This window comes from Chroicocephalus ridibundus, chromosome 10, assembly GCF_963924245.1.
Source record: "Chroicocephalus ridibundus chromosome 10, bChrRid1.1, whole genome shotgun sequence".
NCBI lineage: Eukaryota > Metazoa > Chordata > Aves > Charadriiformes > Laridae > Chroicocephalus > Chroicocephalus ridibundus.
Genome location: NC_086293.1, coordinates 1820691 through 1833312, shown reverse-complemented (window position 1 = coordinate 1833312; position 12622 = coordinate 1820691). Strand labels below are relative to the sequence as shown.

The 12622-nt window shown below is 43.0% G+C and overlaps 1 protein-coding gene across 3 annotated transcripts in view; it reads left to right on the top strand.

Annotated features, from left to right (window-relative positions):
* FBLN2 (fibulin 2) overlaps nucleotides 1-12622 on the top strand; it is a 113033-nt gene that overhangs the window by 78771 nt on the left and 21640 nt on the right. For all 3 annotated transcript variants that reach the window (XM_063348317.1, XM_063348318.1, XM_063348316.1), the window contains exons 5-8: nucleotides 3199-3385; nucleotides 4935-5141; nucleotides 7634-7750; nucleotides 8197-8298. In XM_063348317.1, the coding sequence (XP_063204387.1) occupies nucleotides 3199-3385; nucleotides 4935-5141; nucleotides 7634-7750; nucleotides 8197-8298 (613 nt within the window). The remainder of the gene's footprint in view (nucleotides 1-3198; nucleotides 3386-4934; nucleotides 5142-7633; nucleotides 7751-8196; nucleotides 8299-12622) is intronic.

Below are 12622 nucleotides of genomic sequence, written 5' to 3'. Positions count from 1 at the left end.
CAGTGCTGCTACTGCTTGAAAAAAAAATAATAAAAATGAATAAAGATTGAAACTGTTGAGACTTTAAGAAAAGCTTTCTAGTTCTGTTATAGTTAAACGTTCTTTCGGAGGTGACCTCGCAGAAAATGCTGACAAGCGTATACCGGTGTTTCCCTTGATCCACTCCGCTACTGCCGACTGCTGTGTCTGGGTGTCGTAAATCACAGGAGTTTGTCTGGAATGTGGAAGGATAAATCCGTCGCCCCAAAGACTTTGCAAGATGTTTAGGCTGTCCTGCCAAAAGCCAGGGGGTTTACTTCCAGGTACCAAACACGTGTACGTCTTCAGGCATTTTAGATGTAGAGTCCTTACTTTTGCTTCAAGATGAACACAGCAGTGCCAGTTTTTTAGATGCAGCTATTCAGCTTGTGTTCAATACAACTCAATCTCAGGCTGCTTTTAATTGTCATTTACTCTAATACAAAAAGCACATGCTTAGGGACTTTTTTCTAGTGGATGGAGATGCCACCGTGGTAAATCCAATTACGCTGGATTCCAGCAAAGATGTTTTTGAGAGTAACATAGAATGTTGGGAATCAACCACGGTTCTCAAGGTATGTTTCTTGGTTGCAATGTAAAAAAAGTCATATTTGTTATTGTATCAGTTGTAGAATTCTACTCAAGTTCAAAAGGTAGCTAATAGAAGATCAAGACATTCCAAGTTTTTGTGTTTTAGAAGGAACTTTTTGATGAACAAGTTTTTCCACTGGAAAATGAGAACTTGTATTCATCTGGAAAATATGTGAACCCAAAAGTGTATGACTGATTCAGTACTCTCTGTGATGCCTGCACATGGGATGATTTGTGAATCAAAACTATGACTGAAAAAAGCCATATTCTTCACAGCAAATATTCCGATATTTTACAACACTTCATTAAAAACATGTATTATCCTTAACTTCTTTTGTTTTGCAAATTGAAGCTGAAAAAATTGTACCAAACCAAAAAAATATTTCTAGAAAGAATTTTCAGTTCATAAAATTTTGAATTTGGGAATTCTGTATTTGGGGAGGATGAAAAAGGATTTTTCGCTTTTCTACCATGACCACAATCCCTTATAGTTAGATAATCACTTTTTTTTTTTTTTAAAGATGATTTAGCCCATTTAGTATCAAAAATAATTCAGCATCTTCAGGACGTGTACTGTAAGTTATTCACAAACGTGTATTTGGGCACATAAAGGCAACTCTTTATGGCTATGTATATCTGCAGATGTGAATAACGTCTACTATTTTTGATGTTTGGGGATTTTTCAGATTAGAAAGCAGGGACATAAACTGTGAGCTGTAGTTATAGGTACTGGGCTGAACATGCAAGGGATACATATTGCACGTAAAATGCTCAGGAAACCCTAAAGCTACAGTGTTTGAATCTGGAAAAAAATGACTCAGCAGAAGTTTCTGCAGGTTGAGGTGTTAGTGGACAATTTCCCTGTCTCCCCAGTGCAGACAGACTCTGGTTTAATGCCCATCTAGGATTGCTAATCATGAAACGTGATTCCTTTCCATTTCCATACTGCGTCCAACCCTTACAACGCTCCTTCTCTTATTTGCTCTCCTCGGGTCAGAGATCTCTCTCCTGGGAAGTGGGAGCTTAGTTCAGTTTTCTTCTGTTCTGTCCTTGGACTTTCTGTTGACATAGCTAACTGGTGCCAGTTTGAATTATGACCTTCATTATATGTCTGACGCCTTTCATAGACCGAGTATTTGACTGGACTGAAATCACTTCCCTTGGTTCAGGGAGGCTCTTTCCGTGTAGCTGCAAACTATAAATGAGTGCTGCTGGGCTGGATGTCTTCATTATTGAAGGAGTCGCAGAGGCAAAGAGACTCTGTGTTTTATAACTATTCTGTCAGTGAAAGCGTCTAACTATATATGTATATTATTAGGGATGTCAGGACAGTTACATTTAAATCCAGACAGGCATCTGCAATTCACATGTGGCCCCTGTATGTCTCTGTAGCAGAGACTCACAACTCCTCCCTTCCTTGCTTGGTTAGGTACCCGCTGTGCATGTGCAGTACAGACTTTTTGAATCTGGTATAATTCATCTGATGTATTTTTGTGGGCCGACTCTGCAATAGATTTGTATGTGACTGGGTAAAGCACAAGAGAGTTGTTGTCTGCCACCTGCAGCAGGGGGAAGTGCAAGAGAGACTACATTTCTGGGGTGCCCCATTGCATCAACCTGTCAGCCAACCTGCTGCTTACATACACTCAGGAAGAAAAGGAAGGCAAATAGCTCATAAAATACACCCTGGCCTTTCTCTAGCCACTGTCTCAGCGAGATGCCGTCCAGGACAGTCAGGTAATTAAAGGTCACGGGCAGGGTTTGCAGGGCAGCGGTGCAGAGAGGAAAGAGTCGTTACTGACAGAATCACAGAATGGTTCGGGTTGGAAGGGACCTTAAAGATCATCTCGTTCCACCCCCTGCCCTGGGCAGGGACACCTCCCACCAGCCCAGATTGCTCAAAGCCTCATCCAGCCTGGCCTTGAACACCTCCAGGGATGGGGCATTGACAACTTCCCTGGGCAACCTGTTGCAGTGCCTCACCACCCTTACCGTAAAGAATTTCTTCCTGATATCTAACCTAAATCTCCCCTCTTTCAGTTTGAGGCCCTTGCCCCGTGTCCTATCATTACACCCCCTGAGAAAGAGCCCCTCGCCATGACATGCTGACAGAGCTCAGATGCTGCTGCTGATCCTCATGTCCATGCAAGATATTTACAATTTCTTTCGCATTGCTTCTAAACTAACCATTTTTTAAAGCCCTAATGTGAATACAGATTTGTATTATTTTGTTTATAATATACTATGTAATGTACTGTATTATTTTGTTTATAATATACTATAATGGCTGTGTGCAAGAGCTAGAAAGAGGTGGTCTGTGGCACCACTGCTTCCTTGCATGTGAAGCTGCTGAAATCATTGGCACAGCGAGACTTGGCTTGTAGCCTGGTGGCAGTTGACCCATTTGTGCAGGATGGCAAAACCAAGCACAAGTAAAGCTTTGATGTTTGCAACTGTCTCAACCCTAAGTGCTTTTCCAGATGCTCCACTCTTAAAGAAAGTGCAGATCAGTTCCAGGTGTGTGGGGGGGCTCGTCCCTCAAGCAGACTGTATTAAATCCTTGTTACTGATAGTCTCCTTCTTTTGCAGCAATGCTGTGATTGCTGTAATCTGGGCCTGCGATTAAGGAGCGAGGGGAAGACCTGCGAGTCCAACATAAATCTGGGCTACCCCTGCAGTCATGTGATGCTCTCCTGCTGCGAAGGGGGAGATCACTTTATCCATCCAGAAATCAAAAGGCATCCTGAACCTTTGCCAACAGTGACACCTGAGAAGGGTAAGTGTCAGTCTGTGATGTGAAGGCAATGCAGAGAAGATCTCTGTCTCGCAGAGTCATGCAAGCAGGTCCTGGAAGGAGTAATGCTACAGGAGGACACTTGCCTTCCTTCTTGGTTCAAATATAGACTCCCTTGTTCTTAAAACAGTTTTGAAAAAGAAAAAAATACGTAGGCGTTTCTGATCCTCAAAACATACCTTCTTTAGTAGTTTAGGGTTTTGGTGTTTTCCTCCACCCCCGAGTCACATAGTACAGAGACCTGCTATTAGCCCTTCTTACCAAGAAGCACAGGTGAAGCTGGTCGTTTTAGCAGAAGCAAACCTGAAAGATTCTGCATAAAGCAAAGTATGAGTACTTTCCAGCCAAAGCAGCCCCATGGATTATGGGGATACCAATGAAACGTCCTGGGAATGGATTTCCTATTGTACTGCTGAACATCAGAGCAGCTTTCTCACGGCACGCTCCGGAGAAGGCCCAGAGCGCTGCAAGTTTGTTTTTACTCTTTCAACATATGAATGCAGTGATGCCGAAGAGCTAAGTCAAATTCCTGTGGCCAAAGAGGCACGACAAAGGGAGCACGACAAATCTGGAGCTTGGACGGCTATGCTTCCTCCCTTGGCCCAAGGTCCCGCTCCTTCCAGCATCGTTCTGTAGCCACCTGTCACGCGTGAGCTGCGTGGTAACCTCCTGCATATGCTAGGGTTCAAATTTTGTCCATTCTCTTCTCAAGACCTAAATGTGTATTTTCTCTCGCCAGCAAATGTCAGGGTTTATTTTGACCTAGCTGAGACCTCACTGAGAAGGAAGTTTGCATGTATGTGTTTAAGAAAAGCTGACTGGGGAACTCGCTGAACAATTCATTCTAGTACTGCAGAAAGGCTTGTCAAACTTGGTCAGGAAATGAAAAGGGTAGTGCTTTTGCCAGTGTTTAAAAGCAGTAGGTAGGATGGCCACGGCACTATGAAGTGGGTCCTAGGACGTTTGTAATGCTAGCCACAGAAGCAGCTGATAAATCAACAGTGGTGTTGAAGAGAGTTTCCAAACCTACTGGATAAGTGTTTCTCCTGAACTTAGAAGTGGTTCTTCAGTGCGGCCAGTTTCAGATGAGGCTTCAGAGTGATACCTTAGTTCAAAGAACAAGAGCAATGGTGTTAGTCAGTGTGAAAGGTGAGCTTGTGACCTCCCAGGCTGTCCTGGTTTGAGGACATCTGTTTCTCAGTGGCTCCTGTAAAATGTCTGTCCCTCCAGCCTTACAGAAGGAGGTGGTGGACCTTCAACACAAATGTCTTTTCTTCAGGATGAGTTCGCTTACTCTTGTCCTTGGAGTAGCTGTTTTGGGTAGATTTGACTGTATCTGAACTTTGTGTGACCAAATGCTCCATATTCATAGAATCATAGAATGGTTCGGGTTGGAAGGGACCTTGAAGATCATCTAGTTCCAACCCCCCTGCCTTGGGCAGGGACACCTCCCACCAGACCAGGTTGCTCATTGTATAGTCCTAATACTAAAACACCTCTTAGAGAATGAGCAAGTGTTGTTTTGTTGCAGTTTCAGAGACGGAAGATCACAACGAAGCTTTGTCCATCAGTAACGAAGCCGAACTGTCAAATAACCTGCCTGGAGATGACCTGGATGAATGTCTTATCTATGGTGGGGAACTCTGTCAGCATTTGTGTATAAACACTGTGGGGTCCTACAAGTGTTCATGTTTTCCAGAATTCACTTTGCAAGATGATGGGACCAGCTGCTTGCCAGGTGAGAGAACAGACACAAAACACCATGAATGGCAGTGTCTCTGTGCCACCTGCCTTGATCTTCCAAGCTTTTCTTTAGTTTCTCTGTAATTTATGTGAGTTTTTTTATGGGTGTTAATGCACGGACATTTTCTGTAGAAATTGGACAGGTTCATAATGTAAAGAAAAAGAACCATTTAGGAAACTTAATTTATGTGTATTGGTGGCATGAGATCAGGGTGGTATTTAATAGGTTCAAATCAAGACTGTTTCACTTTTCAGAAGAGGATTTGTAAGGATGGTTTATGAAATACCTTTTCTTAGAGTCAATTTGTGTTTCACAGTTGGCTTTCCTTTAGATAAACTTTAGTCAGTTCAGACAGACAGCATTGCTTCCTGAACTTTGATTTTTATCTAAAATCATTAACATCTTTCAGTATACAAAATCTAAATATATCTAGTGTGGTGGAAGTCGTGAAAAGAAAGTCTATTGTGTTGTAATTGTTTTGATGTCTGGAGTTCTCTAATGGCAAGATTTCAAATCAGATATAAACCGAAAAGTTGAAACTTTATATTAGTTACAAGTGCTTTCAGTTATTTAACAAGGAAAATAACTGTTGCCATCCAATGACAAAATTCCTTAAACTTCAAATACTTTCTGCCCAAGCCAAACAATGAACATTCATTATGTCATTCTTCTCGACATGATGTTACAGCGCTTACATCAGTAATGTGTTTGACAGTGTTTCTGCGGCAGCTGTCTGCTCTGGTGTTTGTATTAAAAATCTGGGGAAGGAACCTAATCCAAAAGAGGCAAAGAAAATGGTTCTTATTTTAGCACTGCAAAATTTGGCTTGATGGCTCACCTGGAGCATATATGTGGTTTTGGTTCACTTTGCTTTGCTTCTCCCACCACCGACTCTGTCGGTGCAGATTTGGGGTCAATACATCTTGTACCTGGGTAGTCGGTATTCCTGGCAGATCTGCAAGACTGCAGTGCTTACGGCTGTGCCAAGAGCGTAGAGGGATTTACGGAGGTCAGCTGAGGTGGAGGATTGCGACGAGGGTAGGGGACTGCGAGTGAGACGTCTGAGACACACGGAGAGTGAGGCGAGGAAGGGTCGCTCCGGTCATTCTGGAGTCCTGGCTCAAATGAAAGGCTGGGCGAGGGAGCCAGTGGGGCAGGGCACCTCGCTTGCTGGCCTTGGCTGTAAACCGTAGGTGCTCTACCTGGCAACGTAGCACAGTGGCCTTTTATTTCTCATTTTTCCTCTGTGTATGTGCACGTCTCTGTCATGTCGTCTGGGCACAGAGACCCAGACACTCAGGTTTAAATCTCATGCTGTTGGCAATTTTTAATCCTGCGATTAGACGTAATGCTTTTGGTTTTGTACCTGTCCCAGTACATTTCCTGCTCTTTGTTGGACTGTGACTGTTTTTGTATTTAAGTTGTTTGTTTGTTGTTTTTTTTTTAAACGCTTTTTCGTGAGGCTTGGAAGAAGTAATGTTCTTGCTGTGGCTCTGTGAGGCAAGGAGAAAGCATACATTGATGAAACTTCAAAAGCTGTTTCTCGCTTCTCTGCTCTCTTTCTGGGGAAATCATTCAGGATATGCAGCAACAGGTGTCTTGTATTTGCCTCCGTGTCATAGCCCGTTGTATGTTTGTGATTTCATTTCCTTGTTGTTTTTTGTTTTTTGTTTTTTGCTTTTTTTTTAATGAAATCACTCTTCCCCAAGCCTGTATTGCAATCACACTTTGTCATTGAACGTTGTCATTGTTTGGTGGCTCACACTTTGCTCCAGGTGACACTTAAATCAATAGGAATAAGACACATCCCTCTTAAGGAAGGATTTAGGCTTCTGTTTTGATAATACTGATAAACAGGATTACTCTTATGGATGTAATAGAGCTTTTTTTTTAACTATTCTGATACCTTTAACATTACTGTTTGGTGAAAATCTTAATGACGGATAGCAGCTGTCACGTTTTCCCCTTGGCTGTGTAAAAATCATTCCAGACTATCCTGTGCTTGTAAAGGTGACCGCCTGCTTTTCATCTGTGTTGGAACAGGATGTACAGAATAAGCGTAAAGACTTGGTTTGGGTTCTGCTTTTTTTTTTTCATCACACACCAAATGAAAGACAGCCACTGTCTTTACAATATCACGGCGTTTTATAAAAGAAAATGAACACTTTCTGTTTGGTTCATTAGGTGTTGCAGTATTTTACTCCACAGAAGTTATTTTCAGCCAAGCCCTGATCCGTGTCCGTGAGGTTTGTGAGCATCTCCCTGCGCATGCAGCACGCTGCGTGTGTGCTCTCGGACAGTTGTTCATAACAAACACACGGCGGCTCCCAAAACTGATTATTCACCTCTGTGCATAGACAGTTCACCAAAATGTTTCCTCCTTGAACCGTGATGGAGTGGGATGAATGGGACCGGGACCCTTGCCATGGGGTGCCTGGTGGAGATGGTGCTGTCTCTGATCCACCGCTGCCTCCCTTGCCTTGCAGATCCTGACAGGGGACAGGTGACGAGGCTGGAAGCAGAAGCCACCGTCCCTCCAGCAGCCTCTCCTTCCCAACCTCTTCTCATCATGTCCTTACAAGAAGAGCAGGATAAGTGTAAAGGTATGTTGGAGGTATAAACTGCAGATGAGTGAGGAGTGTTAGAGAGCCTGAATAAAATTCCACACGTCCCTCCCCCAGTCTGATTTCAGCGCACATCCTTGATTTGTTACCTCTGGCCTAAGGCTGAGGAATTGTCAGGGGAAACCTGAGGAAGTAATTTGAGGCTATACTCTGGTTTCGGGGTTGTTACACACCTGCTATTTAGTTTAAGGTGGGCAGTGCAGCTGTGCGGCGCAATGGGAACAATCCAGGTTGGAGCGGCACAGGTGTGGTTCTGTGTAATAGCAGGGCTCTAAGTAGTGATTGGGGCTGTCTGGGCAGATTGTTTACAAACTGCACTCCCCCATTGCCTAAACCGGGATTATATTTGGCTGACTTGGAGGTTTGTAACTTCAGCTGATCCGTGTTGTGAATGCTAATGTATTTTGCGATTTTGCTTTGTATAGATAACGGTCCCTGCAAGCACATCTGCAGTATTGTGGAAGGAAATGTTGTGTGCTCGTGTTGGTCTGGATACACTATCATGGCTGATGGGGTTTCTTGTGAAGGTAAGCGGTTCAGGTTCACCACAGAGACATGGTTTCTATGGACACTTTTTATAGACGTCGTTGATCTCATACCCCTAGGTGTTTCTCTAAGGGTTCCTTATTTTCAGCGTTGTGAATTGCAAGGGGCAGCACAGAGACCATCTGCCAGAAGGAATACCAGATCTGCTTCACAGATGCCTCCTGCAGCACGTCTGTCCAGTGCACCTGTTCTCTGGGGACTTCAGGTGAAGGCAAGCCTGGATTTGTGCTCTTTTCCTCTCACATTCCAGGCTTTTTTTTCAGCCCTCTGGGTTTCTCTTCTGACTACCATTCCTCCCCAGGGTCTGTCTGCTCAGCTGTGGACGTGCAGCTTTTCTTCCTGAGAACGGGAGCAGCTCGCAGGCTGCGGGCATATTTGCTGTCCTGAGGAGCCCCCTCGGAGCTGCTGCTCTGCCCCATCGCCTCTTTGGTTGGGGTTTATTTCTGCTTGCCTTGCAAACCTGAATTCAGTGAAGCTTTACAGCTGCGAAGAACGTGCCGTTGTGAGCTTGTCCAGCTCCATGGGTTTCACTTGACACTGAAGCTCAGGCCTGCACAATGAGGAGCAGGGAATTCCAAACTGCAGCGGGATCTTTCACATTATATAGATTTTAAATGGCCGTGTTTGGGTAGTGACAAAGGATATATTTGCCCAGGAAAGACTTGGGGGTCAGAACCAGTGCCCTGTGACATACTTTAATTATAAATCTGTACATACGGGAGCAGTAACAGCCAGCAGTGAAATGCAAGTTGAAGGTTCAGATGCTCAGAATTGCTCACAGGTGATCCACATCCCTCTTAATCTCAGATCTTATTGAATAACAAATCATTTTTTATGAAATTCCAGATAGTCTGTGAAGAAAATGATCATCCTGTCTCAATATGTTGAATAGGGGATTTCTTTGCAGTAGGATTCCTAATTTATTTTGATGTTTCCTATAACTCAGATAATAATAAGATGGACTTTTTTATTAATCTTTAAAAATGTACAAATCTTGGGAATTAGCATGTCTGTGGATCAGTATATTTTCCATTTTCTGTAGAGTATGGAACGATTGTATGAGAGATACACACAATAGCTTCTCAGCACTGAACTTAATGGAACCATCATATCAGCGCCGTGGAAAAGTACAAAATACTGCCGGTGCATGTACAGCACATCTCTTTCTGGAATGACAAAAGTGTAGGGGTGTGAGCAAGGACTAGATGATCTCCGAGGGTTTATTCCAGCCCTATTTTCAGTGTAACACTGTATATATTATAGAATGGTGCTGATGTGGTAGCTCCAAGGCACTTCGTTTAGAGATCTCCAGCGTGAAAGAAGCGTTGTTTCATTTCAGAAATTGTTCTAATAGAATTCTGGTTTTCCCTTTTGGTTGCAACATGTTGATAGAGATTTGGATGAGTGCCTCACAGGTGCTCACGCTTGTTCCAGAGGACAATTATGTGTGAACACATTGGGATCATTCTACTGTGTCAACCACAGAGTGATCTGTGCAGAGGGCTTTATACTCAACAGGCATAGAAAATGTGTTGGTAAGATGATAGGTATAAGCCGTTCACCACAGCATCATAATTCTTCATGCTCTGCAATGCATTTAAACCGTTTGTGCTAAAAGGCTCTCTGGCCATCTTTGCGTATGACATTTCAATATGAGTTAGTAAAAACACATGTGCACCATTTGCTCAGCCACTTAACATCATAAGTTGTATGCTATTTGGCTTTTTCCCGAGCAATACATTCTCAGGATACATATAACTTTGCGCAAAAGTCATAAAAGTTCGTAGGTATGATGACCACAGCAGTGCTGATGACTATTAAACTGGAGTAAGAAAACATAGCAGTCGATCTCTCTGGGCAGTGTCAATACTGCCAAACCCCCAGACATTGTGAAACAGCAAAACTTCATAAATACAGCTCAAGAAATCTGCAGGCGTCCAGGCGGTGGAAGAGATCCATTCCAAAGTGATGGAATTTAAAAATTCAGATTAGTCCTTTGTTGATTCTGGCACAAATTTATTTGTACAAAAGTCAACGATGCATCATAATTCTGCTGTATCATCCCTGCTATTTAAGTTCATATAAGAAACCAATCTATTTTTACAAGTCTATTTATGAGGGTTTAATTTGCTTCAAAAAGCCAAGGCCGGAGCTTCTGAAATAGTTTCGATTTGGGGTACTTTTCTAGAGGCTGGTCTAGGAGGCACCCGAGCTGCAGCCGTGTAGTGTGGTAACACCTGGAAAAATGGACCCCCTGGAGACCGCTAGTCATTAGTGAAAGCAGCAGTGCCTGGGACGATAACGTCACGTGTGAATACATTCGCCTTCTTCCACTCCTGTCCTTCTCCCTACATTTATAACATTGTTTTTCCGACCATCACAGGTTTGATTTTGGTCTTTTAAAGCTCGGTGATCTCATCTCATTAATGAGCATCCTGTGGCATGAGCAGGAAAGTTTATACAGTGTCATAATTTAGAGCAGAAATGTGATTCCTTAAATTGTCAAAATTGGATTTTTTTTTTTTTTATTATTTGTTTTGAAATTAGAGATACTGGTAAGCAGGGCAAACTAATGGAATTATTAAGTTTAAATTAAATGGCTGAGAGAACGCCACTGGAAGGAAGGATGCCTTTAGAGAAAATACCAGGTTGTGAGGCGGAAGACGGTGTTTGTAGTTGGCCACAGCCTGCACGGGGTGTTTCATGGCTTTCCCGGAGCCTGCTGCATGTACCTCACCTCTGAATGTAACGGCAAGTGAGCAGCTGAGGCAACTGCCTCACCTCCCTTTCTGCTCCTGCAAATCTTGCCATTTAATCCCCTGATGTTTTTGCTGGACTATGCAGTAGGGTCATATCTGTCCTTTTCTACGTCTCCCAGGAGTGTTTTGAAACTAAATTAGCGCATGTTTGTCAGCAACTTTGGCAGAAGGTGCTATAGAAGGTGCCAAATGCTTCCTTGTATTCACTTTCTTCCCCTCCTGTCCTCTACCTCATGACATTATAAGAGTTTTATTGTGACGGATAGAAGATAAACCTCAGGCATCACTAGTAAAATGAAAGATACAACTCTCATTTGTAGAGCCAAAATATCCTCTGCTCCCTCACCAAATAACAAACCTCTGTATTTCTCTAATGCAAGTCAGGTATTTACAGGTATCCTTGTAAATAATCCAGAAAACTTTGACGTTTCTCTTTCTTTTTGGATAGCTGTACCTTGAGTTCTCCCTACTCGTCTGCAGCTCTGCTCTGTGTGTGGTGCCAGGAGAACTTTTGCTGTATTTAACATTTTTCCTACTTTTCTAGTCAAAGGGGAAAGCCACAAGCGTCCTGTGGTTTCTGTTTTGTTGAATTCCTCATTGCAGCCAGATGCGCCCAAGGTATCCTTTTCCAGCTTAACTGCTTTTGTGCTCCATCGTGAGCTATCTCAAACACCGTGAGGAAAGCTTTAGCAATTTGTTTGCACATTATTGTTGTTTTAATGGTGTTACTCTTTGCAGATTTTAGGGCCGGGAGGAACAATCTTTGCACAGCGACAAAACAGCTGATAACCTTTTATCTGTTGAATTCCCTTTAGTCAAACTGTGGAAGATTTTAATTCCAGGTGCATTCAAGAGCAGATATCCAGAATTCCTGAAAGCCAGCCGTGCACAATGAGGAGTCACCAGCTGTTTAAATACCTTGCACACACCAGCTTTGTGTAACTTTGTGAATAGACATTAAAATGTCTTTAGGCTTGAAAGCTCCGTGTTCTCCAGAGATAAGAGCTGGGTTGGATCTTGTTAACATGGATTGCTTTTCCCGGTGACTTTCAGGCAAAGTCATTACCACCACCCACACACACGCTGACGGGAGAGTACTTTGCTACTTTCTTTGCAACCCCCATCTAAATTTTCCCTCCCGCCAGAGCGAGCAGTAAGCGGTCGTTTTATTGCTGAACCATCGGGACGGTGCGCGAGCGCAGGATGGGTGGTTGCAAAATAACAACAGGTCTCAATAAAACAGATGTATTCCGGAAAAGGGAATCGAGCTGAAGCAATTTGAAGAGGGGAAAAAAATCATGAGAAACTACAGATGCAGGGCAAAAAAAAATCAGCATTTCACATTTTTATAAAACACACCAAAAAATATTTTTGAAGTCGAAGTATGCGTTGAAAAAAACAGCAGTAGGTAAACGCTGATACTCCTTTGCAAAAACATCAGCTTCTTAGACGCAATTGATATGCTCAGGGATCGTATATATGTTGCAGTTTTCAACAACAATTCCAGGGAAAAAAAAAAGAGATGTTACATGGTTACATTTCATTG